The 27,985-nt window shown below is 41.5% G+C and overlaps 1 protein-coding gene across 2 annotated transcripts; it reads right to left on the bottom strand.

The window, feature by feature from the left end:
• Nucleotides 1-869: 869 nt before the first annotated feature.
• On the bottom strand, nt 870-26,290 carry slc43a2a (solute carrier family 43 member 2a). Of its 2 annotated transcripts, XM_072691673.1 has the most exons (15): nt 26,152-26,290; nt 24,308-24,536; nt 18,282-18,513; nt 18,086-18,141; nt 17,909-17,985; nt 11,188-11,280; nt 10,940-11,073; nt 10,514-10,716; nt 8,284-8,427; nt 8,031-8,048; nt 7,633-7,756; nt 7,164-7,296; nt 6,773-6,846; nt 6,531-6,654; nt 870-5,595 (listed from the first exon to the last, which is right to left on the bottom strand). In XM_072691673.1, exons 2-15 carry the CDS (start codon nt 24,465-24,467, stop codon nt 5,434-5,436), a joined length of 1,734 nt encoding a protein of 577 aa, XP_072547774.1. In that variant the 5' UTR covers nt 24,468-24,536; nt 26,152-26,290; the 3' UTR covers nt 870-5,433. The 2 variants fall into 2 exon arrangements, with proteins under 2 accessions (XP_072547774.1, XP_072547776.1); XM_072691675.1 differs by lacking the exon at nt 8,031-8,048.
• Between the last annotated feature and the right edge of the window lie 1,695 nt (nt 26,291-27,985).

The following is a 27,985-nucleotide window of genomic DNA, read 5'->3' as shown; positions in this document are numbered from 1 at the left end:
GTGGAGCGACTGGGCTGAATGCAGCCTTTCAGTAGGAACCCGTTCTCCACACAAACCAGCCTTTCCTGTGTTTCTATCAGGAGAACAGAGAAGAAACACACCAGACTGGTCTCCCTCCATTCCCTCATATGTGCTACTGAGGGAGTTAACCATGTCACACAAGCAGAGGGACTTCCTGACATGTGCTTGGACAAAGTACACTTTAGTGAAAGTAGACATACCTCTGGTACAATATTGCTGGACTGGTGCTCTGTCTACAGTGCACTTCTGCTTGAGGTAAAGTATTTACCTGTCAAAAGGTAGCACACAGGTGTGCACGTACTGGTAACACAAACATGCAAAGGGCCCATATTTCTATTTTGGTATATTATTTCTTTTTCTGGGGTCCACAAAAGAGTAAGGCCGATACATGTATATTCTAATTGACTACGTGACTTTGGGGCCTTGGTTAGTGTCACCATATTTTGATATTTTTTTTTTTTAAAATGATGACACTGGTTAGGATGTGGTGTGTGAGTTTCAACTAGGCCAAAGTCGATCGGTGGTAATGTGAGGGTGTAAGGGAGTTAAATACCTCTAAAACCACGCAACTACACTAACGAACATTCATATACATAAACATAAACTCTTTAAACAAAACTAATAAATAACTTTAGTCGCCTACATGGTCAAATGATCTCCAATGATCAAAGTAAACCTAATCAAAAACACAATAAAATACATACATACAAACTTTGCAGCCCGCCTGGTGTGGCCAGCAGGCTATATGTGTTTGTGTGATATTGCGATTTGATTAGTCATTTGAAACTCAATGTTTTTGGTCCTTAATATTTATAATATATGGTGAAAACCGAGGCAAAACCACAGAATTGTTTGTATATACCTGGTTTGTGTTTATTAATATATGCATTTTGACATTATTTAGGCTGCAGTCAATAGTCATAAGCTGTTCTTGTTAAACAATCTCCTGGTCTCTCTCTCTCTCTATGTCTCTGGTAGATGTAAGTTTTACAAGTCATAGTATTTACACTGTAGGTCAATTTAGCTAAGTAACCATCAGGTTTAAACCACACAGTGCAGTTAGACTGGAGTACGAGATCAAAACAATGTTATACAGTATATGGACAAAAGTATTTGGTCACTTGCTCATTCATTGCTTCTTCTAAAATGAATGTCCACACCTGGCATTAGATATGGAGCTAATATCATTTATGTTTATCTACTGAAGAGAGTCCTATTCTATCGGCAGTACTTCTCTACAGGGACTAGACAAGCTGTGTGTGTTGCATTTGCACATCTGTGTCAGCAATAGGTGCAACTCTAGGTAATTGAATGCACTCATTAGATGGACATATGGACATATAGTGTATATTGACTCTGTATTGTTGATCCATAATATAATTTAAGGAAAACTACGTGCACAAAATGACACTATTATTTATATGCAACTTTTAAGTTTATATTTATTTTTTTATATTTGATTTTTCATTGGAACTATAATAAAAAAAAATAATAATCATTGCTAAACAGTGATAAAGTAACCAAAATGCCATACACAGTATTGAGACAATGCACACACAGAACAGGAAAAAAAAGATTTATAAAAGATGAAATAAAAACAGGCTACATTTTAATGAACCATCAAACACAAGTCATGGTAAAAAATAATAATGATGTTTCAGCTGATATATCTTTCTACACTTCAGCATCCCACAATCATCTTCACACTTTTGCACTGCTGCTATTCAGTAATGAATCAACCAGTCAAACAAATGGATTGGGTCGATTGGATGTAGGAAAAAAGCTACATGATTGTATTATGAAAAAGGATTAACATTTAAGGTATGGCAGTGAAAAAAAGTGCTGCTTGTCCCAGTCAGGGGCGGAGGAGGGCATGAAGGTCGTACTCCCACATTCATTGCGCTTTAGTACAGTACTGCATTAATGAGAAATTCCACCTGCAATATCTAGGCATGTTCAAGTCAATAAAAGCGGCCCATCTGGTACTCTATACACAACTAATCTCCATATTCATGCAAAGAGAGACAGACAATAAAAGCAGGGTGTGAGATGGACTTAACCTGTTTTTCTGCACAGCTCTGCTGTTTGAGAGAGACAGAGAGAGCTAGAAAACATCTCCAGTCAGGGACACTATATAGATCTCTAGGACAGATAGATATATTTGGGAGAACATATATATATATATATATATAAAAGAAGCTATTGGTCATATATTCTACAATCATGCTCAACCTGCGAGCTGTTGTCCATTTATACGCACAGTAAGGGCACATTTCTTCCGCTGAGTCATTCAGCAACCTGATCAAAAGTTAAGGTGCACCAGTGCCATTAATTCACCACACCATTCATTCGCTAAGGCCTAGAATTGTGGAGATGCCTCTCTGTGATGTTCAGAAGTGGATCTAGCAGAGCCGTGGATAAGACAAGCAAGTCCATCTCATAATGAACAGTTGATAGGACAGTCTTTGTAGTAATGCAAGGGTTAACATCACAAAGGTACATGATACATTTTCTACTTGTCTCATCTCACATCAGCTGTACACTTATGTTTTTTTCTCGGGGTGCACGTGGAAGTGCTGAGGTAAGTAATCTGAATTTAGAAGTTCAACACTGACCATAAAGATGACACTGAATCATTAGTTACACTGGACTAAAACACTGCACTTCAGCCATAGGATCAGCTACAAAAGTGTGGGACCAGAAAAGAAGAGACACAGAAGAGATATAGCATCTCTATCTCCCTTTTTCTCTTTTTTTTTCTCAAAGTGAATTCAAGTTTTTGTACTGTCACAAGATACACTAAAGACTCACTAATACATGACCATTACAGAAAGTGTAGTTCTTTTTTCCCCAAAGCACCATTTAGGTAAACACTGTGATAGGCCAACACCCTTGAGCACACACGTGACTACTGCTTGCTGAAAAAGGCCTTGTGTGTTGGACTCATATGGCTGTATACGGGGAAAGAATACAGTATAGATGAGCGGCGCTCTGAAAAGACTGACATTAAGTACTCCTGCCATTTTACATCCTCAATTTTGTCTCAGGAACTCAGCGAATGCAGACCATCCTACTCACAGCCCTGTACCAATATGCTCTATCTCTCTCCATATACACACACATACAGTACACATACACATATTGTCATGGGAATAAACCTTGAACTTGAGTCATATTGCAGGTAAATACATTTGACACAATTAATAGCCTATAACGCGAACAACTAAGAAAATATATGGAGGGAAAAAAACACCCACAGGCACACTTAATGTCGTGCTAACATGTTAAACCTAGCCAGCAGTGGGCTACTACTGAGCAGGTCATTGGAAACACCATGATCAATACATTTCCTACAATCTAACAACTGTGCAATATGGTGTGGCAAATTATTGCTGGTGAAGTTCAGTCACACTGTATGTGGATCACTGAATATACTGAATTTTACACTCGTAACACTGCCCCCTACTGGCTGTTTGCTGACAGTTGACCAATATCAACTAGTCATATGGGAAAGCATTTCGTCACTGTCACACAAAAACTTTGAATCTCCAAAAAGGCAACTACAGGAGAAGGAAAAAAAACCTTCTTAACTTTCAATGGAAGTCAATGTAAAAAGATTTTATTCCAAGTTATTTTGGAGCATTTCTATTGGTCCATTTATCATAAAATTCCAACACAATGTAGTGAACAACTGCCAGATTTGTTGTTAAAAAGTGACAAATGGCAAAAATGGAGAGGATGTTTTGTGTGACACAGACAATATACACCAATCAGCCATAACATTAGTACCACTAACAGGTGAAGTGGCATCTGTCAAGGGGTGGGATACATTAGGCAGCAAGTGAACCATCAGTTCTTGAGAGTGATGTGGTAAAAGCAGGAAAAATGGGCAAGCGAAAGAATCTAAGACACTTTGGCAAGAACCAGATTTTGACGTCTAGGCGACCAGGTCAGAACATCCCCAAAACATCAGGCAGTTCTTGTGGGGTTTTTCTGGTATTTCTTGGGATCCAAGAAAGGACAGTCAGCGACAGGGTCATTGGCACCTAAGCCTCATTGATGCAATCAATGGAGGCCCCACCTAACAACTTACAGGACTGAAAGTATCTGCTGCTAACTTCTCAGTGCTCCATACCACAGGATGCCTTTAGAGGTCTTGTGGAGCCCATGCCTCGAGTGGTCAGATCTGTTGTGACAGGCAAGAGGGACCTACTCAATATAAGGCAGAAAGTGCTAATGTTCTGGCTGATTGGTGTACTTTATGGCATTATGACTACTGCAACATTCTGAATGGACTCTGTTCTCATATTTATACCCATTTCAAATATATTGGAAAAGATATTGCATGGGTATTGTGTCCGTGTTTAGAGAAACAACACTTTGGTTTTGTTCTTTTTCCTGAAATCTCTAAAATCTGATCATGCACCCCACACTCAAGTAGAGTCTACATATCTTAAAAAAAAAAACAAAAAAAAACAACAACAATTACTTGGAGGATATTGGACCATATAGAGACACTTGTGTATCATGACCTCATCTAAATGCATGCAGCTCATCTCGAATCTTGTTCCATTCAGAAAAGGTTGCAGTCTCATGCCCATGCTTTGCTTTACGTAGCATGCTGCTGGAACTGAGTCTGGCATTCTAGGCGTTCAGAAACTAACTCGAAGTAGGAGCTTTGGATCAGATTTTCTGAGTGTATGATGATCACTGTATGATCACAGGGACCAGAGGAAGAGAGCTTAGGAGTCCAAATCTTGGGAAGGACTTTTACGTTCCGCCTCTGTCTACTGACAATGAAACGTGACCAAAAAACTGAGTGTCTTTTGAGCTGGGTTGAGTGTTCTCAGACTGGATGGGGTTTTCACTCGTGTCAAATTCTTCCGCACAAAGAAGAACACAACTAACAGAGAGGACAGAGAGTGTCTTTGTGGGATGAGGAAGGCCTCACCCTTCTTTTCTGCATCCCTCTTTCCTGACGTGTTGAGATGGATGGGCAGTGTGTGTGGCCCAGTGTCTGCTTTACTCATGACTGTAGCATGAGCTCGTCGATGAGCCATGGGTGTGTGAGGGAGGAGAGCGGCTGTGGCTTTGTGTATCACAGTGTTCACCCAGTCCACTGCAGTAATTTGTGTGTAAACACGTCAGGGTGGCACACTGTGACTTTAACCTACAGTTTAAAGTGTCTTTTTGCTGCTTTGGCTGTGAACGTGTATCTGTGTGTATGTGTGTAAGTGTGTAAGTGTATGTGTAGCCAAACACAGGTGCAGACGGAAGAAGGGAAGAAGTAGAAAAAAGGTGGAATCACACTGCTTGTGATTTTCGTTCCTCTCTCCTCCTTTCCTCCCTCCTTCCTCTTTCTTTCACTCTGGCTCCTGCCTCCCGAGCACATGTGTACGTTTGTGTGCGTGCTTAGACGAAGGCCTGTGCGTTGGTGCCGTTGTTGATCTGAACGTAGATTTTAGGGTCGTCCTCGCGCTCCTGTTTCTCCCGGCGCAGCTGCCTGCCGTAACAGAGCAGGTAGAAGGGCAGGCAGAAGCCCAGCATGCTGAGAACTAGCAGGCCCACATTAACCTGTACACAAAACACACAGTCATCAGTCAGTCATTTGGGGAATGTAAAGGGACAAGGCAGTTTGGGTTAAATTCAAGGGCACAGTGCTGTACAAACAAGAGACTTTGGGCAAGGCTCCAAATACTATATCCGCCTACCTCTGTCAGCTGCTCTGGACAAGACTCTCTTCCAGTGCCATAAATATGATTACACTGTTAACTTGCCATTTTTTATTTGTAGATTCTTATTGTTTATAAGGTGGTTAAAGCAGTAATTTATTTATTACAGGGTTGTGGATTTGATACCCACATCCGCTAGGCAAGCTGTTGGGCCCTTGAGCAAGGCTCTTAACCCTCTCTGCTCCAGGGGCTCTGAGTTATTGACCACTAAGTTGTAGGTTTGATACCCATGTCCACTAAGAACCCTCTCTGCTTCTGGGGCTCTGTAGTGCTCTGAGCACTGGGGCATTGATCAAAAAGTTGTGGGTTTGATACCCATGTCCGCTAAGATATCTGTCGGGGCCTTGAGCAAGGCACCTAACCCTCTCGGTTCCAGGCGTGCCAAAGTACTCTGCCAGAGCACTATGTTACTGACCACAGGGTTGTAGGCTCAATACCCACATTTACTAAGCTGTCACTGTCAGAGTCTTGAGCAAGGTTCCTTATACATATATCTGTATATTTTGTACTTGGGAAATGAAAAAAGATTCTGACCCTGTGTAAACTGCATGTATATCAAGTGTTCATTGGATGCCAAACAAAGTATAGTTCTGGATCTGCTTGAATCCTTTTCCATATGAATTCTGTTGTGCAGTTTACTTACTCTTGCCCATATTCATGTTTATGTAACATACAGTATTTAACTGATTTTCAGATAAATCCAGTAAATTCAACACATTGCCTCTTTTCATGTACACAACAATTGATAAAGCTCTTAGTGTGTGCTCTGATCCTCACCCAGAGAGGGTCTCCCTCTAGTGGGCCCATCATAGCCATGAAGAGAGGCTGCTGCAGCAGAGCAAATAGTGCGCTGATCAGAGACTGCATCCCTGTCAGACTGCCAAACTGGGAGGAAGGGTACCTGCAGAACACAGCAAGCAAACATACCGTCATAAACAGCATTTAAACAAACACACAAAAAACATATAAAGGTCCAAATAGCTCCATAGCTTATATATAGGTCCATAGCTTATACTCACACGGCAGCATACAAGCCTCCCACAGCAGAATGAATGAAGCCTCTCACGATGGTGTGCAGCACAAAGGACAAAATCTGTGGAGATAGTAACCGTAATGTCTTTAGGATGCAGAATTACATAACCAGTCCCCCAAGTGCCCTACAACGTTTTCTATTTCCTAAAATACTTTATGCGATAAATAAATAATAATGACTTGGAGATATAGGCATGCCTCAATTCATCACTGCAATAACCCATTCATCCACAAGGGGTCACCATCTCACTACACAGCCCCCACCACAACAGCTGCAGTAACATGTGAGTTTGCTTTGCACCACTTCCCTCCCTATGGGTTTTAGTGTGTTCTGCAGGCTGCGGGGTTTACACAGTGTACAGCGTGCATCTCTTTTACCTGGAGAGGCAGGTTGGGCACCAAGCAGGTCATTCCAAAGCCCACCAGCAGCAGATTGGTGAAGATGAAGGCTCTGGTGGCATTGCTGATCTTCTGGATCTGCCTGTCGCGCTTCTTTGGCTGTGTAGGGTCCCTGTGAACAGAATGAGGAAACAGAGCATGGTTAAGTATGGTTAACCACTCTAAATATGGTTTAACATCTTGATCTGTGCCATACAATCTTAAAAAAAAAGTGTCTGAGAGGATGTCAAAGAGGAACCATCTTTGGTTCCAAGAACTTTATGTAAATAATTCATAATAGTTTCTGCAATAGGTTTAGTAAACATCCATGTAATTTAAAGACTCTATACTAATTATGGCTTTATTTCATTTAATAGAACGAAGCCAAGAACCATTTAGGGACCTTTGTGAGTGCTCATGGGTGAGATAGGCAGACCTTGAAGTTGGAGTGTTTATGTGTTCCACTTACTTGACTTGTTTTTCGTTCTCGTCCTCACACTCTTTCAGTCTCCAGTCCATGATGTAACCAATCACTGGTGCGGTCAAGAGACACAGCAGCTGCAGCACTCCAAAGATGGAGGTGTATGTGCTCACTGATCCAGAGAATAGTGAGAGACAGAGACAGAGGTTAAGACTATAAATACTAACTTCATCTGTCTAAGGCTTCATTTAAATTTCTTTGACATTAGTATAGGTGAATGCATGGACATGATAGAAGAGTTATGAATCTGACACAAAAGCATCATTTCTAATTCAGACAGAAATCCATTCATGCTTTCAGATGACAAGGTGAATCAATGTCAAGAGAAGGAGGAGGAGGAGGACAGAGAATGAAGAATGCACATCTAATTTAGCCTGCAGTCTTACCCACTTCCATCTTCTCCACTGAGAAGGCATCAAGATGCATGAGAGCAGGCAGAGAGCGCACAGGACAGACACAGACAAGAAGAGTTAGCAACATGTGCCTGAAGCAGCCAGCAGACTAGAAACACCTCCTCCAGCATTAACAAGGCATTACAATCACAGATCAGCTACATGTTACAGTGAGAGCTTGCAACGTTCCAGAGAAAACAGGAGACGAAATGAAGGTAGCCAGTACTTGATCCAATTTTATACACACCTGTGCTGAGGTCTCCATCAGTCAGAGACTCCAGGATGCTGTTCATGGCCCCCATGTAGAAGATGAGCCGCAGCTGGGTGACACACATGGTGATGAGGCTGAGCATGAAGATGGGGCTGAAGATACTGCGCATGAATGACTGGGCTATAGAAAAGTGAGGGAGAGATACAACCAAAAATAAATCATTATTTTAAAGACAACTATCCATTAGCACTACATGAAGAGATCTTGGTTTCTGTGGTCAACGTTTACTCGTTAAAATCTGCTCAAGAGTAGATATGATGCATGCATGACCATCAATGCCAGAGTAAAATGCATTAGTTACTGTTTCTATCTTTGTAAAACAAAGAACTGTGTTGCCTTTATTGTTGTGTGCACTGCAGTAGTTTCTAATGCATGCACATTTATAGGGCTTAATGCTCAAAATATTTGTTTATGACAAACCGTGTTCTTCACAAGTCTAGACAAGAATAAATATGAAAACAGCATCAAGAAATGGCTACCAAATAACTCATAATATGTTCTGCAGTAGGATAAAGAACAAAACAATACACAATACAAGTGTTTAATGTGTTAAAAAACATAAGACAATTGATGAACCTCTATAAAACAGAAAAACTGTGTGGCACTGTTTCTATCACTGTAAAAAAAAAGAAGAACTGTGCTGCCTTTGTTGTGGGGGCACACTGATTGTTTTACTGCACACACATTCAGAAGTTTTTTGTTTCTAGGTATATAAATAATACAACAGTGTGTAGTGTCAAATAAGTGTCAAATATATTCATATTGGAGAAATCAGGTTTATTAAGATGTAGATGCAAGGTATTGGCATTAAAGGCATTTTACAATTTCTACAAATCTACATAGTTTAAGGTTCAGTACTAAAGTACTACATTTGGAAAACTACTGCAACTTTAGGTCATCTTGACCTGAAGAAGCTGAGGCCACACCTGTCGCATGGCATGTCCTGAGAGATTACAGGGGCCTCTGTTCAAATGGAAAATAATTCTACAGGTGTTCTGATGGCAAGGCAACAGAAACACACCCTCTTGGTCCATTAAAGGCTAAGAGGATTTGCCAGTTAATCATCGGCCAGCTTGGGGCAATAAACTCCCGATGACCAATGCTGGAAGGGCCTTAATGATAGAGACCACAGCTGTGGCCAGTGTTTATTACCTAGTAGTTAAGGAATTTACCTCCCAACAGCCTCTAAATGCACACACATGCATGCTTGCCAACACATACATACACACACACACACACACACACACATAGAGCTGTCTTAATGCTGAGGTCTACTGTAACTGACAAGAGGAGTGAAATCATGGGGGTTTCAGGGTATCAGCAGTAGGAATAAATCAGCATCATAATCCCCTTTTCAAAACCTCCCACAGTCTATAGACCGGGATCCTGCAGAGAGGCTAAAGCAAATCAGGCCCTATCCTCTTGCTTGACCTATTGCTGTCTGCCCTAACCTTGATATCCTGCCAGCTCTAAACCCCAATAGACACACCGTTGCTACTGAGTTTCTAGGAATGCAGTCCTAATCAATTGCATGGTCCGTTTGACATGAAAGAGTCCAACATGGGACCCCCACTGTGAGTTAAAGGGGCTGTTATGGCCTGCATTTAAAAGCACTTGGACTAATTGTATGGTACAGATCTGGGTTAGTACAGGCAAAGTGCACAATACGTCTGTATTTACAGCTTGAGACTGGCCTCAGTTACCCTATCATAGGCTTCCGTCACACCTGAGACACTAGTTTTACATCTGTTTTTGGCTACTAAAGGAATTTCCATTCACATAAAAGAGCTCTATTTAAAACCATCCATTAGCTTGTCTGCTTTCATGCGTATTCCCCACTATGCCCTGGATCAGGATGCTAGGCCTAAGCAATGAAGGGAAAGCCTTTGTAAATCACTTGGCTCGAGGCAGCCTGCTGGCAAAGCCCTTGTCTTTCTTTCTCTTGTCTTTCTGGACTAATGTGAGTTTGAATAAGACTGACTCTTGGAAGGATTGCATAAATAGCACAAGGTTTGACTGGCAGCTGTGGATGTATTTCCAAGTCATCAAAACTGAGGTTGTACACAATTCTCTAAAGCATTTCTAAATAAATTAGACTTCGGTCCAAAGTCTAGGACAGTGAATGGAGAATGGAGGTCACAAGAGTCAGTTACGGTCATGGTTAGAACTTCTTCTGGTGGAACATACAAGGAGATATGACACTTACACTCCTCTGCAGCCTTGCATTGCACCTCCAGGTCAACAGTGGACAAGCAGAGTTTGTTGCCCTCCTGGGTGGCCAGCATTTTGGGCTGGTTCTTCATGGAGTTCCCTACACTCAGTCTCCGGCCCACAGTGGTCACCTGCCTGTAGAACTGCTTTCCAGTGATCTTGTGGTCAAAGCCCAGCCAGCTGAACTTGATCTTCACACTGGAAGAAACAGACAGTACGGCTTAAGATGAACTGCCATGAGATAGCTAAGGCTGATAAATGGACGGTGGTAAAAAATCGATGTTCCATTTTTGCAGTTTACTTGCTCTAATGACAAATGTGTTTTTGTGTTGGATGGATTGAACAGACTATGAATAATCAGGAAACAGACCAATTAGGTACGAAAACCTAATAGAGGTGGGCTGTTTAGGCAAGAACATACGTGTAGTCCATGTCCTCTGGTCCAGGGAAGGGCTCCAGAGGCCAGTTGAAGAAGCAGTTGATGAAGACGAGGCCGGCACAACCAGCCCAAACCAGCAGGATGGTGATAAAGGCAACTCCTATGTCATAGATTACCTGCAAGAACAATAGATTTTAATGTTTTAAACCCTACTGGTCTGTATGTGGGCCCACATTTCAGTTTCTCCCTCACATCACAGCATAATTTATAATATATTAGTACATTTTTACCTTTATGCCAGGGAAAGTGACAGCAGAGGAGGCATAGGATCCAATCATTAGTGCGATGAAAGTGGAGCGAAGATCTCCGAACATGTTGGGAAGCTGAGGAACACACACAGAGACCACATACTGATCAGGAAACGTATCGGCGAAGCTGAATATGTCATCGGGACCATTCCTAGAACCTCTGGACCTGTTGTTCTTTGAGAGGACCAACTCCAGATAAGATATGCTTATAAGACAGCATAACACATTTGCATGTATGTATTTGAATTAAATGTAATATTTTACATTTATTTAGCTTCATTGTTTGCAACCTGAAATGTGCCTCGTCTGCTGTTAAAACAACTTACTTTGCTCACAGGGTTGTCGGTTAAATACCCACTAAGCAACCACCGTTGAGCCCTTGAGGCTCAAGGCCCTTAACACTCGCTGTTCCAGGGGTGCCGTAGCAATTCTGACACTGACTTTCTAAAAAAGCTGGGGTATGTACTATACAAGTGCATAAGTATAATGCAATAGATAATAAACACACTTAAAGCTGTATGTCTGTCTGTCTTGAGGACACAACACAAAAATCTCCAAACTTTAACAACAAGCAACAAGCATGGTGTCAATACCAGTTTAATGGGAGTAAATACTACGTCAGCACGACAAAAAAGGAGAGTGGCATGTGGGCGAGGGGGCTTCTTTTTCAGATGTGGCTGCATGACGAAAAGTATTTTTAGCAGCGAGAATGAGAGAGAGAGTGTGCGAGGGAGGTTAGGAGAGCTTGCATATTGACATTTTCTTTCAACAGGGCTGAAGCACCAGAGAGCACGGCCTGTTCCGAAATGTGGAGTCAGGATAAACAACTGTCATAAAACCTGCAGCTAGAAGTAAAGGAGGCATGAAACCAAACAGATAAATGAAAAGAAACAGGACAAGTGAAAGAGTGCACAGACAGTGTTTTGCATTTGTTTATGTACACCGAACAAGTATGTGTGCCCATTTCCATACAAATAAATTTTCAAAAACCTGAATAAATAAAAAAATGAATTCTATAGTATTACAGTGCTTCTTTTCCTAGAACTGCAGACCTGAGCCAAGAACTATTTAGCTTCATTTTCTTGAAGGTATTTCTGCCAGTGGTTGTGTGTGAACTTGTTTCACTCAAGTGAAAATTGCAGACACATGTGAATGAGGTCACGTCAATGCATTTCTTTCTTCTCTGAGGACTTCCATGAATCCATATGGATAAACATTTCGCAGTACTCTAACTGGCTATTGTTCAGATCAGTTCTTCTAAGAACTCGTCCCTCCAGCATGTTCTTTTGGCATCCCACCCCTCCTCCTCCACTCTTCACACTGACACACACACACATACACACAAACACACCTCCCGCAGGCAAGAATGAAGGCTCCTGCCCGGGGCCCAACCCAGACGTCATTCACTGCCTCCAATTAGAGGAAAGGTCGTCGGCACTAGGGAGAGCCAAAACATCCCAGATGACACTAACAATAACAGTCACTCACTGCAGCCCAATTCTGAAAAAATGGCCTTCACAGCTAAAAAAAAAAAAAGTTTGCTTTTTGGCCAGTGGGCTGTGGAGTAGACCCCAGGCTGGCAGCACAACACAGAACACATGCCCTCATGAAGGACTTGGCAGGGTGGCAGAAAGGAAAGCGATTGCTACTCTTATGCACGGCTGCAGAAAGCTGAGTGAGCGGTAAACAGGACAGAGCAAGTTCAAAGCAGAACACACACACTCATAAGGAAACTGTGTTTCAACATCACCTGCTTTTACCTTATTCAGACAGCACGCACAGTCACGTGAGGCAGCGGGCAAACAGACAGCACTGCAACAAACTTTCCCCTACATTTCTCACTTGTTACACACACATATGTTCTTCCTGGTTTGAAAACATAGCACACAGTTCCACAATCCTTCAGCTGGGACTAACATGATTTGATGTGCTAGAGGTAAAGGATGCTAGAGGTAAAGGATAGTGTCACAGTCATACCAAGACCTCCAAACTCTATAAATTCTTTTTGTATTTTTTTGAGGGAATAATTCATGATAAATAGACCAGTTGAAAAGAAATTTACAATGAAAATGAATTTTTTAGAGATGCAAGCTTCTGTTATGACAGTGACAATACATCACCTCAGTGTAATGAGATACAGAGTACACAGATGTATATGTAGTTACAGTGTAGCAAGGCTGACTCACTAATGTTAAAAAACTGAGCAAAGAAGTTTCCAGTTTGCTAGAACTGAACTACATCTAAATTGATGAGTCACTGAGTGAGGGTTCTGGGTACCCTAAGAATATATGCAACCTACGTCACAGTTTAGTTACCAGTTTTGCTTCTCAATCATAAAGTCATGCTACAATGACAATCTGTGGATGTCAGGTTGCATCTCTAAGCTACTATCTCTTCCATTTATTCAAAAGTGACAAACATATGGCCCTATGAAAAGGTTCACAACACTGGTTTTGAAGAACCCCCTGACTTGAACAGTTTAGTATTTACCCACTCATAATACACTTGGTCCAGCTACTCAGCTAATTACCAAGCTCTTCCTGACTTGAGGCTAGAGTGTTGAAGCAAAATGTGCAGTGCAGGTTATCCTCCAGGATGAGGAACCATTGCTGTAGAATATGGATTTAATCAGGGCAAGAAAAGCTAATGAATTTAAATGATTGGGTGGTCCATGGCTTTGATGTTAGTGTTATGTTAGCACAGGCCTAGATGCTGTATGGTAGTAACACATTTGCCTACATTGTTGGTGTGCTGATAGCCTCTTTTTTCTCTTTTCACTGGACGGGTCTGTGTTTGAATGAAAATGATGGCCTTTGGAAGTTGTTTGAGTGTGTAAGTCTGACTTGCCCTGATGAGCTGGTGTAATGGATTTATTATCGACAGTCTGCAGACAAGGTGTTGTACAAGTAAAGTTTCTAAGACCTCAGTTCACTGATGCATAACCCTGCACTGTCCTGGGTGAGTACAAGAAAGCTGAGGCCTAGGTCATCTGATAAATAGAATGAGAGGAAATACTGTGCACTTCCCTGGACATAGCTCTATTTGAACTGGAGCCCAGATTAAACGTGGCATTGTTTGCAAAGGACTATTTATGCAGGTTCACTGGAAACAAACACACCAGAGACACCAGTGCTAATTTTGGACCTCATCCAACCTGAGGCTGAAACTTTTGTTTGAGATCAATATTTGTATACAGTGAAGTCACTCGGTACAATCCCCCACTGCCTTTTGTGATTGATGGAGAAGCACCTAACATTGGTTTAAGGCTCTCTACTAATTAAACTCAATGCCTAGTCACCTCCTTCTGTCTGGAGCAGTGCAGAAAACTGCCAATGCCTCTCAGAATGCCACTTGAATTGAGAGGATTTCGCAATGAGGAACAGATGGAGCTGCTTTAGAGGGAACAGAGTGGCTAAATCTCTGACGCTGGACATGACGACCCTGGGAAGACCAAAAGGGAACCGAGAAGGACAGAAAAGTGAGTCAGCAGCCATTAACAGCAAAAGAGAGAACTGGTAGAAACTGGCCCAGTCCAGAGAGCCTTGAGTCAGATCATGAAATGAGGTGGAAGAGAATGACGTTAACAGGGTCTCTTAATGACATTCTGAAGTATCTGTTCTTCTGATAGGACAGTTAAGTGCCCAGTCTGTCATCATTAAGGGATTTAGCAGACAAAGCAAAGTTTGTCAGAAAAACAGCCATGTGCAGCTGGCTGGCACCATGGTCTCAGCGTGACACAGTGAATCAACATGACCTTCAGACCAGTGCCATTCAGAATGCATGCATGATAGGAACAGCATCTTTCTGAAAATCAGAAACTGTGTGTCTTGTTTACAGGCTGTACTCAGTCTGTGTCTGTTCCTAGCTGGAGCTATTATTACTCATCCACTGTCTAGCTCCTTTTAACCGCCCCCTCCTCCAATACTGTTGCTCTCTCTCTCTCTTTCTACATATAAGAATCATTTCTAAGCATAACTGTACTGAGCAAAATACTATCTTAGCAAGTTAAGTTATATCAATGGCTCTTTCAGGGTGGGTATATTTTGCCCATCATTCTTGTGGTGGCCGGCACAGGCGTCTGTAAGCTGGTTCGGCGGAGCTGAGAACCTGATGCTTTCCTCCGAGTGTGTTGGCAGTTTGGCGATGTTGCATCAGCAGCATTTCAAACAGAGACGGTGGCTGGCTTTGCATGTATCTGATGAGAGACGTGTTAAGTCCTCAGCCTCCTACTGTCGGAAGCATTACTAATGCTAGGGACAGCTATGAATGGGTGGATCAATTGGCAGTAGCACATTGTGAGAAAATTGGGCATCTTTGGCCTCGAGAAGGGTCGAGAAGAAAGCTTGAGCCTGGAAGTCTTTGGACTCAGGACCGACATCCTTGGCTGAGGTGAACTCGAGCAAGATACCTAACCCGCAATTGCTCTCTGGGTGCTGAATATGGCAGCCCACCATTTTAGGTGTGTGTTCCCACTGCTCTAATTACTAGTGTGTGTATTTACTGCCATGCATGGGTTAAATTTACAGTCATTTAAGATGCTTGCATTTGCTATGTGTGTTACAGCTAAATTAATATTATGCTAATAACCATAACAGATGGAGAGATGATAGACTGAAGGAACAAGGAGACGAGGGAATTGAGGTCAGAATGTTGAAAGAGGAAGTGAAGCTAGAGGGAGGGGGAGGGGAAGGGAAGGTAATGGGAGGGAGGGGAAGGGAAGGGATGCGGAGGGACAGTCCAGCCATTATAGAAAGACCGCTGAGTCAGAATCCTGAGATCAAGCACAGAGAGTGAGGTGAGCTGGGGAAGGAATCTCTCTTATTCCCCCTACCCCCCTTGCTGCTTGCTATTCTCACTTGTTTACCACAGTTACGAGCCTACATATAGTGCTGAGTGTGTGCAGGGAGATAGAGAGAGAAAAGAGAGATAGAGAGAGAGAGAGACAGAAAGGGCAAGCAGCCAGCTAATAGAGAGAGCAAGAGGGAGGAAAAGTGGTAATGGCTGAACAGATGGAGGAGTAAAAGGACAAGAAAAACAGAATGTCTTTTGACAATAATAGATGCTCCATTTACTGGCTTTATGTTGCTTCATTATTTTCTTAATGTGTTATATATTTTCACTCCTTTGTTAAATTAAATATATTATTCTATTGTATTACGTATTAAGTACTGACTGCCTTTAATTACGCTTTCAACATTATGTAGCAATTTTACCTTTAAAATCATGTTGATGCTCCACTGTCTGTAATAAGGAGAACAGTGTCTATATCGCTGATATTTGGCTTGGCTTGGAACACAGCTAACTGCACTATGTAGCGCTGGTGAGGCAGGCAGGACAACTGATTAACGCTGTGCAAAGTTACATTAGTGTAAAATCCCTTAATATTACTCTACTGCCTCATACCACATGCTTCTTTCGCCTGCAGTGATGGGTCTTTACCTGTCAACTTGTCCAAAAATGCATGACTAAAGAGTGGGGGGCTCAAAATGTGAATTACACTCCTTTCCTGTAGGGGGAGCAAGAACTACCAAGTAATGTATAATGCTGCTTTTAAAAAGTACTGTGCATACATGTTTGAGTCATTTCCAGTTTTGCAACAGAAGCAGTTAAAACTGCTTTCTCAGTATCATACAGACAGATCATCATTAACTGTAACAGCTAACTGTGAAAAGTCCAGGTTTTCCAGTTCAACTTGAAAAAAGTTTGCTTTAAATCATGTCTATAAAAGCTCCATTTGAAAACTCATGCAAACGAGGCCTAAAAAGGAGGCTGCAGGTGAGAAAGAACCACAAAGAACACAAAGAAGCTCTTCAGTAGTTCTAACCTCAAACCTCTGATCAGCTGTGCTAAACAGACAGTTATTCAAAGTAACCAGGGAGAGCTGACCAGAGCACAGCAGCTGGAACAGCTGAAATAACAAACCAGAACATTGAACTGTGCAATGCACCCCTTGGCACACCTACACACACGTGCAAACACAGTTTTTCGTTGGCTCACTGTTCTCTTACTCCTGTATCTCTCCTTCTAGTCTTGCATAGGCTTCTTGGCTTCCTCACGTGCAGACAGAGCACAAATGCAGACATGGTGGCGCAAGCTGAGGCATGCTTAAGAGACGGCACAAACAGTGCAATACCAACAATATAGCTAGAAAATCTGGTTCTGGCCTTGAGCTGTCATACGTGATGTGAACTCTGCTGTCTGTTTGTGTCTTCATCTGTGTCATCAATGGTTCAAGACTGACCCTGATGTACCAGAACCTAGTTCTCTCAGAAGCAGTTCACTGACTGGTTAATAGAATTAACCTGCTCCTGCTATCAAGTATTAACTCATAGCAGTTCAATAATAGGTTTGTAAGGTAAGTCTTACGTTTGGTAAAGGAATAACAAGAGAAGTCACACTGTTGAAGTTTCATTTGACCAAGTGTAGGAATATGTAAACAAGTAACCAGCATGATGTTTGTGGTATTGCTAAGGAGCAGGACTGCGGAGAGCACTCTGTCCATCCAAACATTAATACATCATGATGCAATCTCCTTTTCTGGCTCATGGTCAGAGCCCAGTGCTGCAGTGAGCAAACAGAGAGGCATTTAAGGCTTTGAGGCTGCTGTGATGCTGGATTGCAGCCTGTGCACAGTAGACCGTTTTGGGGCATCCACAGGACCACACCAGTACAAAGCAGCTCCAGAATAAAGACTGGCACTTACCGTAAGTGAAGTGAAGGTCATGCACATTCCCCCAAATCCGTTCAGTGCCAGAGCGATGAAGATCAAAACAGAGAGATCTGCAAGAGTCACATAAACATAGTCTTAAAAAAGGAGCAGCAGAGCTGGAGGAACTGGGTTGATAGTAAAGACTGTACTGTGAAAGATTTCTTTGCTCACTTCTTGGATCGCTGGCTCCATAGGCAATCAGGATACAGGAGAGGGCAAAGGAGGCACTGCAATGGCAGAGACTTCATATTAAAAATGATTTACATTTCAAGTCAAGTTCTTTACTGTCTAGGAACAATTTGTGGTTCCTTATTGCCGCTATTATTGAAGAGTTCTAGAACATAGTATCAGGTCTGTTGTTCCTCACCTGCCCAGCAGGCGGAGTTTCCGTGGGCCATATTTGTCCATGACGATACCCAGGGGCAGGGTGATTGCACTGAGGAGGAAGGAGCCAATGGTGAAGGCCAGATTCAGCATCTCATCTTGCTCTTTACAAATGGGCCAGCCATTCATCTGCAGGAACTCCTCATCTTCATTAGCTGCTGGTTCCACCATTGTTATATTGGCCTCCTCTGTCCCATTGCGCACTGTACTGTTACCTAATATGACAGAAGCACATGGTAAAGTGACAAAATGTTACATATTATAATTATTATTATGGTTGTGTCATCAAATGAAAGTGGCCTTCAAACTGATTTACGTTACATTTACAGAACCAAATACAAAGGTTTCAAATGCAGAGATATCTCAGACAGAAGGCTCAGATATTCAATGCTATTTTTATAATCCTATTATTTATTAAAGGTTTATTACAGAGATAGCATGACTATGCCACTTTATATTACATCTATCGCTGGAAGAGATCCAGACTGAAGTCACTAGGTAGCAGCTCACATGGAAAACTTGTAGAGCTAAGAGGAGCTGTGTTCTCAGTAAAAGCTTCAGAGGAACCAGAGTGATGACCCTAGGGACTGTGAAAGAGGAAACATGTTTGGAAAGCAGACTGACCACCTCTCTCTCTCTGTGTGTGTCTAGGGCTCTGGGCGTGAGTGGCCAGGAAACAGGTGGGAAGGTCAGACAAACAGCCACAGCCTCATACAGTAAACAAGTGTCAGAAATAGCAGAAGCGGTCTCTGCCTGAACCCCCCTGAACTCTGACTCTCCACATGAAATAGTCACCTTGTATTGAGGTTCACTTCAGAGCCATCTCAGTTCACTTACGCCCTATGTTATTCGCCTCACTAACCCACAGCACTGCTCAGACCAGGGTATAATCACATTCTGGTTGAGAAACACATCTCTCTTGGTTGTGTATTTCTCAAACTTGTTCATCAACCTCTTTGCATAGAGTATCCACTTCTAATGCCTTTAAAGAGTAATCTGGAATAGCTGTTGGGAAGTGCAAGCTGAACAGGGGCGCTCGTTCATGCAGCGTGTGGGCGAGTGCTACGATTATGAGCACGGACAGGGACAGAATGTCTTTGTGTTTCTTGGAATGAGGGGATTTTTTCTCAAATGTAACAGACAAACAGCCATGCTCGTGGAGCAGGACTGACTTGCTGCCTGGAGATTTACGGCAAATGGATCAGGTCCATGAGCTGGTTACTAGAAAACAAACAGCAGCTGAGCTTCTGTGGCTTTTGCTGAGTAATGAAGGAGTACTAAGCTGCACTGAGTCAATAAAGGGAAATAGCCCGTGCAGCCTGAGGACACCCACACCCACACACGCTTCAGTTAACAGACCGCTACTAAGCCCATTTTATTTTAACACCAGTTTTATCAGTTACAATATATGATCACACTGTGTTAAACACACTTAGATAAAAAATCCTAAATGGTTCTTGTCTTGGATATATGGTTCTAGGAAAATCTCTAATTGAATCTCTAATTACCAAAAATACCAATTACCTCTAATTACCAAAAATACCAATAAAATAAGACTCTATAAGCAGATGAACCTATTAGCACCATGCCTAATGCCAGGTGTGGCCTAAAGAGGTATAAACCCCCCAGCATTGAGCGGTGGAGCAGTGTTCTCCATCAATAAGGTGGTATGGTGATCATCCAACATCCCAATCTAACTAATCATTTGTTGCTGAATACAGTCAAATCCCCACAGCAACGCTCCACAATCTAGTAGAAAGTCTTGCCTAACAGTAGAGACAGTTACACTTAAACCCTTGGTTATAGAAGAAACACAGAAATGAATGAGCAGGTGTCCCAATACTTTTGTCCATATTGTGTATGTTTAGTCTGTAGCACATATTCCTTAGGGTTGAAGCAGTGGTGGCTTAGTGGTTAGAGTGCTAGGTTATTGATCGAAGCACTTAACCCTCTGCTCTAGGGGTGTGGTAGCATGGCTGACCCTGTGCTTTGTAAGCTGAAGAAGAGGAAAACCATTTGAAGTTTCTTTGGTTGAAAGAACCCTTTCTAGCACCTCTTTTTAAAAGGATTACCAACAAAACCAGACAAGATCTGTACTTATTTACATCCAAAACACAAAAAGACACATCCCTGTACAACACTTTGTTCTTATCAGACCTGGCATGTGTTACATGTGGATATCAAAGGACAGATTGCCTCTTTCGACAGAGATGACTTCCCACATTAAAAGCAGAGGAACTGCAGCATTTCAGCTGATTGAAGTAAACCATGCTGCTGATAAAGGAGAGATGGAAGCATTAGGTCAAGGAAACATGTGAGACAGCAACCTGATAGTGATGAGCTAGACACAAATCTGAATGACACTCACATCTCTGCTTCTGGTCATGTGACATTTGACGCACTGTGTCTAGAATCACAGACACGGTCACAGTGTGTCTAGACTTAAACTACCTCTTGACACAATAAGCCACAATGTGTAACTTTTCCAATAGGTTCCTTAATGCTTTCTGGCTTCCACATACTGTTCTAGATTGAATACAAATATAGAGTTTTAGGGTGATGTGACAGAAGATCCATGGTTTGTCCTCTATAAACATGAGATGTTTCAGAAAAAGTAACTTTTTAAATGGTATAAATCCTTTAAATTATGTTATATGTTATATAATCTATACAATCTAAGATATTTAAGCTCTTTAAAAACTATACATGGTTTTTCTATGGTATCACATCATTTCATCATTTGAAAGGCTCATGGGGGGGGGGGTATACTGGGTATAGACTAGCACATCTCCTTTAACATATATGAAGCCAGCCACTGCCTCTTTTCAAACTGCTGCTGATTTAGCATTGCTAGGTCAAGCCAATGGCCAATACTGCTCTCTCAGACTCTGGCTACTGATTGTAAGGTCTGGTCAACCAAATTTTCTGTCGAAAGGTGCAACCACTATGATCCGAGGATCGCTGGTTCGAATCCTGCATCATGCCAGCGATCCTTAGACCATAGTGGGTTGCGCCTTTCGACAGAAAATTTGGTCGACCAGAGCACTATTTTGTGCCCTCAAACTTCACCCAGCCTAATAAACCAGCATTTCTTGCTCAACTGATAAGACACCTAAAAGACAACTGTAGCTTTCCTTTGGCTTGACATCACCCTGCCACAGTCAGCCGAATGACACGTGCGGCAAGGTTCAGTGTTAGGCTGCTATGGAGAGTACATGTGCAAGTTATGTGCTATGAGGTCTCTTCACAAAGACATGTGGAAGTGTTTGGAAGGCCTTCTGACACAACATTAAGTATTGACCCTCATTCCAACCCACAGGGAAACACTGTCAAGTGGAATGCAGTACATAGAGCTCACTCCAGAAAAACAGTTGCAGCTCCCAGAACGGAGAAACCACAATCCGGTGTCAGACGAAATAATCAATCATCAAAGGTTATGAAACTTTAGAGGTAAAGACGGTTACAAATGCTGCACTGCAAGTTTGTCTTCTAGTTGACTTACTTCTGTCAATTACCGTGGTACATCATAGTCTTGCACAATTTCAGAAGAACTGTTTTGTAGTGGTCTGCAATGTTCATAAGATTGTTCAGAAATCATAAGCCTAAGACAAGTTGTACTGGTGAGTGTTAAACAGTCGAGTCATGTTTCAGAACTCTGTGTGCTCTGCAAGTGGTAAATACACAGTCGTGTACTGAGAACAGTTTTATATAAGCTTCTTCCTTTAGAGGGCACTGTCACTCGGACGAATAGCAGAGCACGGAGACGGTTCATCAAGTGCAGAACTCCAGAAGAAGGATCTACAACAAATAAATTAAACACGACCCACATATCATCTCACAAAGTGCTTTAATTTCTACTCTGGGTGGTCACATGTTGCTCTGGTTCTTCTGCTGGGTCTAGAGTAGCAGTCTGTCTGAACAACAGCAGGCCTACTTCCGCTATCGCTCGAGGCCAACTAGAGCTCTGAGTAACACAAGTCTTTAAGATCAGAGAGTTTAAGTTTTAACAAATCAAACCAACTGAGTTTTTATAATTTCATATATAAATTTACATTATGATCCAGTTTACTGAGAATAAATATATATCAGGCACATTTAATTTATGAACAGTAGTTATTAAAATTTTAAAATATTTGGTGGTGACATCTGTGTTTTCGATTAGTATAAATTCAAGTTTCCATTAAAGATCTCGTATTACTTGCAAAGAGCCCAGTTCAGTTTTTTAAATTTAGGTTAAGTTTTGGACTTGACTGAATAAAATGTGTATTTTAAGCCACCAGATTCATCCTAAATACATGCTTCTTAATTATCAATAAAAAAACATGCTTCTTAATTATCAATTCAAATGTGCAAATATACAGGCTGATCTGAACAACATGAGGCCTACTGCGGCAATCACAAAGGGCCAACTATGGCCCCAAGTAACAAGAGCCTTTAAGACGAGAGAGTATACATTATAACAAAGAGAAAAACATGTAAAATTGAACTATTAAACCCTAGATAATCTATTTAATAATAATAATAAAAATAATAATAATAATCCATCTAATTACAGTGAAAAGGTGCTCTGATCATAAAAACACACATTCGGACATAATCTAACAACATCAGCTGCTCTGTTTATTTATAGGTGCTATCTACTGCATTAGCAGACTGTTGCGGTCCATTGTGTCTCTTTTTATTTCGTTACCTCTCAGAAACACTGTTGGCAAACAGATGCAGTTTCTCTGACTCAACACTGCTTTACTAAACAACCTGATCTCTAATAAGCTGTTTTCTCTCCAGATTAACTTTGAGAGACTGAAAACAACAACACGCTAAGGCCTTGCTTAAAGACCCTGATCCCCAGCCAGACTGTAAGTGCAGCAACTACTAATGAAAACTCAAGAAAAGAAGCAAATTAAAAGCAGTTGGATGCGGAAAAGCCTCTTGAGTTTAAATCCAGGCAACACGGCCAATACCTGTGACGCATGCTGGACCTCTGGTTTTTTTTTTTTTGTATGGACCTTAATGAGCTTGCTTTTCCCTCACAAACATGTTGTGCTAGTATTACGTTATAGTGCATTCACTCAAGCAGGCACTAATCAGTGATGTGATTATCACAGCTAACAATGGTAAATGCTCAACTTTCAAGATAACAAGGTGCAGCTCTTTAGAAAAGCCTGGGAGCTGCAGGTGGGATTGTGCAATTAAGGTGAATCAACATCTTTGTCAGAGCATCTATGGGGAAGTATACTGCAAGACACATTCTTGACCACATCTGTGATTACATTTAGACTGTCAAACATTTTACTGTAAAAAGCTGCGTTAATGAGGGTCGACTGATGAAAATAAAACCCTTTTTTTTAATTGAGCACATTCAGTGCAGCTGCACACTCTCCTCAGTTCAACTGTAGAAAACGGCCAATCTATCTAGGCTAGATAGGCTTCACGTTTATGGTCTGGTGGTTTGTTGTCAGACTTTGCCTGATCAGTAGCGCTGGGTGTTTTGTCGTTTTTCACTTTTTGACATAATGTGAACCTGACAGTTCTTTATATTGTGACCAACTGACCAATAGAAATGCTCCAAAAAGACTGGGAATAAAATCTTTTTCCATTGCATGTTACAATGTTTTTTCCTTCTCCTGTAAGGTTGTGACTTTGTAGATACCAGACAGTGATGGTTCCTAATATGTCATGATATCCCAGCATCATGCTATTTAAATCAGCATTAATACAGGCAACACATTGCACTGCTTGTACTGCTGTTTTTTGCAATAAGAATATATCACAAAGTAGCTTGTTTTGTGGTCAGTGGTTTTCATGGAGCATTATGTGATGTATGCAGTCCTCAATCAATTAAATGTATTGGTACAAATTTCACCAAAAGTGAAAATACTACTGACTCATGAGTGTTTCCTAAACAAACCTATACGTATAAAGTGTGCTCATGAACTACAACCACAGTGACCAGTGTCAGTCACGTCATGTGATCATACTCTCATGTTTTACCTTTGTGGTCTGTCTTACCTGGTTCTTTGCAGAGGAAGGAGTAAAAGCCCTCTGATTTCAACATGATGAGCAGCGAGCCCCATCCCAGCAGCACAGCGGAGAATAGCAGGTTTTCTATCACTGCTGTCACCGCCATCCACCAGCGGCGAGAAAAGGCTGTGGCCAGCGAGGGAGCCATGATGTGGGAAACTGTGACAGTCAAAGACTGACAACACAGAGCGAGTCTTCAAAGCTTTGGTTGATAAATCTGTGAAAACAATATGCACATAAGGTGATGGGCCTAAAAAAGCATATAATTCAGAATGCCAAAACAGGTGTTAAGATCATTAAGCAATAGTTTTAACATTTTAAGAACGAAATACATGTTTACTGGGTATGTTATTACTGTCATTGTGTTTTTTTTTTATTTATAATTTATCAATTATTTTCATTTTGAATACATTTTTATGGTATTTTGTTTTCTTATGTTCCCACATAGCCTTACGCATAGTCTTGTTTGCATTGCTTCACATATTCAGTGAAAACAGTATTTTAATGAATGAAATGTGCTTTATAAATAAATCTATGATTGTTATAATTATTCAAACTTTACACAGTGTGTCTGAACACATTGTGTAGACATGTTTATTCATTTTTCCACATGAATGCCTTCGGTTTTAAGCGTTTTCTGTCACTTAACCCACTTCTTTGTTCCACTTCTGCACAAAAACAGCTCATAAACAAAAAACAGCTGAGCTCTTCAACGCGTGCTGTTCGTTAACCCCGCCCCTTGTCCCGCCTATATCCCGCCCACGCACGAACTGATTGGACGACCGAGTTCCAACTCTCCTCTCCTATTGGCTACACGGTAAACAGCTACCGAGAACGGCTCCACGTGAGACCAAGATCCAGCCGGTTCGAACCAGTGCGGCGCGAGTCTACAGCGGTCTCCTTTGTGCTCTGCAGCTCGTCGTAAAGAGCAACAGCTAGCTAACGTTTTTAACACTAACGACACGATTTTATATTTTAGAGCTGTTTTAGGAAACAAAACAAATGAGTTTTACAGTTTGAAACACACTCACGAATTTCGGTGCCTAAATGAATCACTAATATCCGCTGAATTATAAAAATGACACTGTAATTTGCATATTTTGGATGCATATTTATGGTTACCGTGGCGTAAAGTGTCGATACGCCTGATTATTATGCGGTATCCTGCGGGAAATGAGCCGCCTTAAAACTGGTCTGAACTGGCCAGAGTAATCAGCGCCTCCGCCTGTACCCCCCCCCCCCCCCCCCCCCCTCCTCCTCCTCCCTCACTCACACACACATCTCCCATATGCAGCCCACAGCCGTACAGACCTAACACACACTCTGCACTTCCTGGTTGCTGTTGCTGTGTCTTGTAGGTCTTGTAAATACTGGATTTTCAGCACCAGTTGATGCTCGTAGGGATGCAGATGCGAGGCATGTTGTCATGTTGGATCTTCATCCAGTCTCATGATTGTTTATCTACAGCGTCTGGCCCATGTCAGGTCAAAGCGTAAAGCCACCCAAGCATCAAGGATTCAGCACTGGTGCGTGTGAGCTGGTGCTAGATTTCCAGCATCCCATGCAAGCTTAGGACAGGGGCACTAGCTAGTGCTATAACCAGTGGACAAAGTTGTAGAGATAGCATCTGAAACGAGCAGCTGCCTCCAAAGCTGTAGCTACCAAATACAGGCTAGACGCCCTCCCTATTCAACGGGATGCTCCGGGATGCTCTACATGGCATTATAATATATTATTATTATTTATACAACACAAACTGTAGGGTGTGATGCCATCGTTTACAAGGAGCCGCACCGTCCCTTATCCAGACCCATAATAAACAAAAGTCTCACCTGTTTATCGCTGTTCTTCACCGAGGCGTAGTATTACCACGCTGGTCGAGGATGAAGACAGGTCTTCTCCTGTAGCTTAACTAATATCTGGTTTCTTTGTATGAATATATTTCCTAACATCTCAGATTGCTGTTTTTATATTTGCACCGCTCGCTTCACAAACAAGCCAACTTCCCCATTGGCTGCCTCCTGAGCTAGAGACGAACGCAAACCAATCGGGAGAGGCCGCTCATGAATATGTAATAGGGCATCCTATTTTGTTCCCTGTATTGCTCATGAAAGAAGTTTCCCATGAAACAGCTGTTTACCGTGATGGGCAGGCAGGCCAGCTCTCAGGTTTCTGCTATTGTGGAACATGTTCAAGGATATATTTGTCTCAGATTATGTTTAATAACACCAGTTATTTATGATATTATGGTGCTATGGTAGGTTATGTGCCCTAGATATAACTGTAAACACATGTCTATTATGTAATATGTAAACACCCACACATATACACATATATGAATAAGCTGTAATGCAGAATGGATCAAAATAAATGAGTTGGAATAAGGGTGGCACAGTGGTGCTGTAGGTAGTGTGCGTAGTTGCCTGGTGTTGTGGTCCAAGAAGGTCTTTCTGCCTTGTGCCCAGTGTGGAATAGATTCTTCCTACATTAAACTACTGAATTAATTAGATTGTTTTCTTCTCTTTTAAAGTTTGTTTGGAGGTTGTTGTCTGTCAGCATATCACTTCATAGTTGAAGATCAATTATATTATTTTTTATTTATATCTGTTCGTTCCAAACAACTTGCAGAAGAGCACACACTACCAGCACAGCTCTGGGAAAACAAAGGACCTACAGCTCTACAGCCGCACAGCAAAACAACCCACAAGGAAAAACACACACTGTCGGCCTCTAGTGGTGTAAAGGAGCAATAACTCATTCATTGATACTATTTTTTATTTCAAATCAAATCAAATCAAATCAAATCAAATTTTATTTGTCACGTACATAGTCATACACAGTATAACTTGCAGTGAAATGCTTTTTTGACAGTCTGCTCACATCAAGCTATACAATAAAAATCTACATTTAAACTTAACTAAACCTTAACTTAATGAAGTAAAGTGCAAAAAGTGTATTTTTTCTGCAGTCCAAGTTAGTAATAGTCTAGGTTTTCTGTCTTCACATTTACAGTAATACCATTTTATACATTATTTTGGCTGACTCATTAGTATTACAATTAACGTCTTACATAATGCAGAAATACGAGGTAAATTGGAGGCACTGCAGTTTAATGGATGATTTTCAAGCTTAATGTGACCGGGACAACTTGGAGGAAACATTGGGTATTACTGAACTCATGTTAAGAGCAGTTGTGATGATGATCTAGCAATAATGTCTGCCACTAAATGCAATCAAAACCTCATAGTAATGCTCCGAAACCTAGAAGAAAGCCTTGCCTGGACTGTAGAGATAGTTACTATTCTATTCAGAAGAAGCTATATACAAAAGCCTGCTAAAATAAAGAATTGTAAAGATAGGCAGGCTGAGAGTCTGCTAGCATTAAGGGATTTATTTGATCAGCTACTCCAACTGCTAAAATCAAATTCAAGTGGCACAACCTTCCTCTAAAAAGTACAGAGTTGAACAACTGGAGCCAAGTCCAGACCTGTCAGAATAAAGCTGTGGAATGTTTCTTCCACAGTGAGGAGGGATTTCAGACTAAGCTTGAGAAAGTGCCATATCCATTCTATTAATATTACATGTACGTAGTATTAACCATTACACCATTGCATTCTTTTACTAAGTTTTTTAACATGTATTATGTTTTATATTTTGGTCAAAAGT

The sequence above is a fragment of the Salminus brasiliensis genome, chromosome 11 (genome assembly GCF_030463535.1).
Source record: "Salminus brasiliensis chromosome 11, fSalBra1.hap2, whole genome shotgun sequence".
Taxonomy (NCBI): Eukaryota; Metazoa; Chordata; class Actinopteri; order Characiformes; family Bryconidae; genus Salminus; species Salminus brasiliensis.
Note: the sequence above shows the minus strand (reverse complement) of the source record. Positions and strands in the feature narration are given on the sequence as shown.

Coding starts and splice junctions, on each gene's coding strand:
- slc43a2a (XM_072691673.1), bottom strand. CDS start 24,467: ATGGCTCCCTCGCTGGCCACAGCCTTTTCTCGCCGCTGGTGGATGGCG. Junction 11,281..17,908: donor TGACCTTCACTTCACTTACG/GTAAGTGCCAGT, acceptor TGTGTTCCTCAG/CTTCCCAACATGTTCGGAGA. Junction 5,596..6,530: donor TAGAGGGAGACCCTCTCTGG/GTGAGGATCAGA, acceptor TTTTGTGTACAG/GTTAATGTGGGCCTGCTAGT.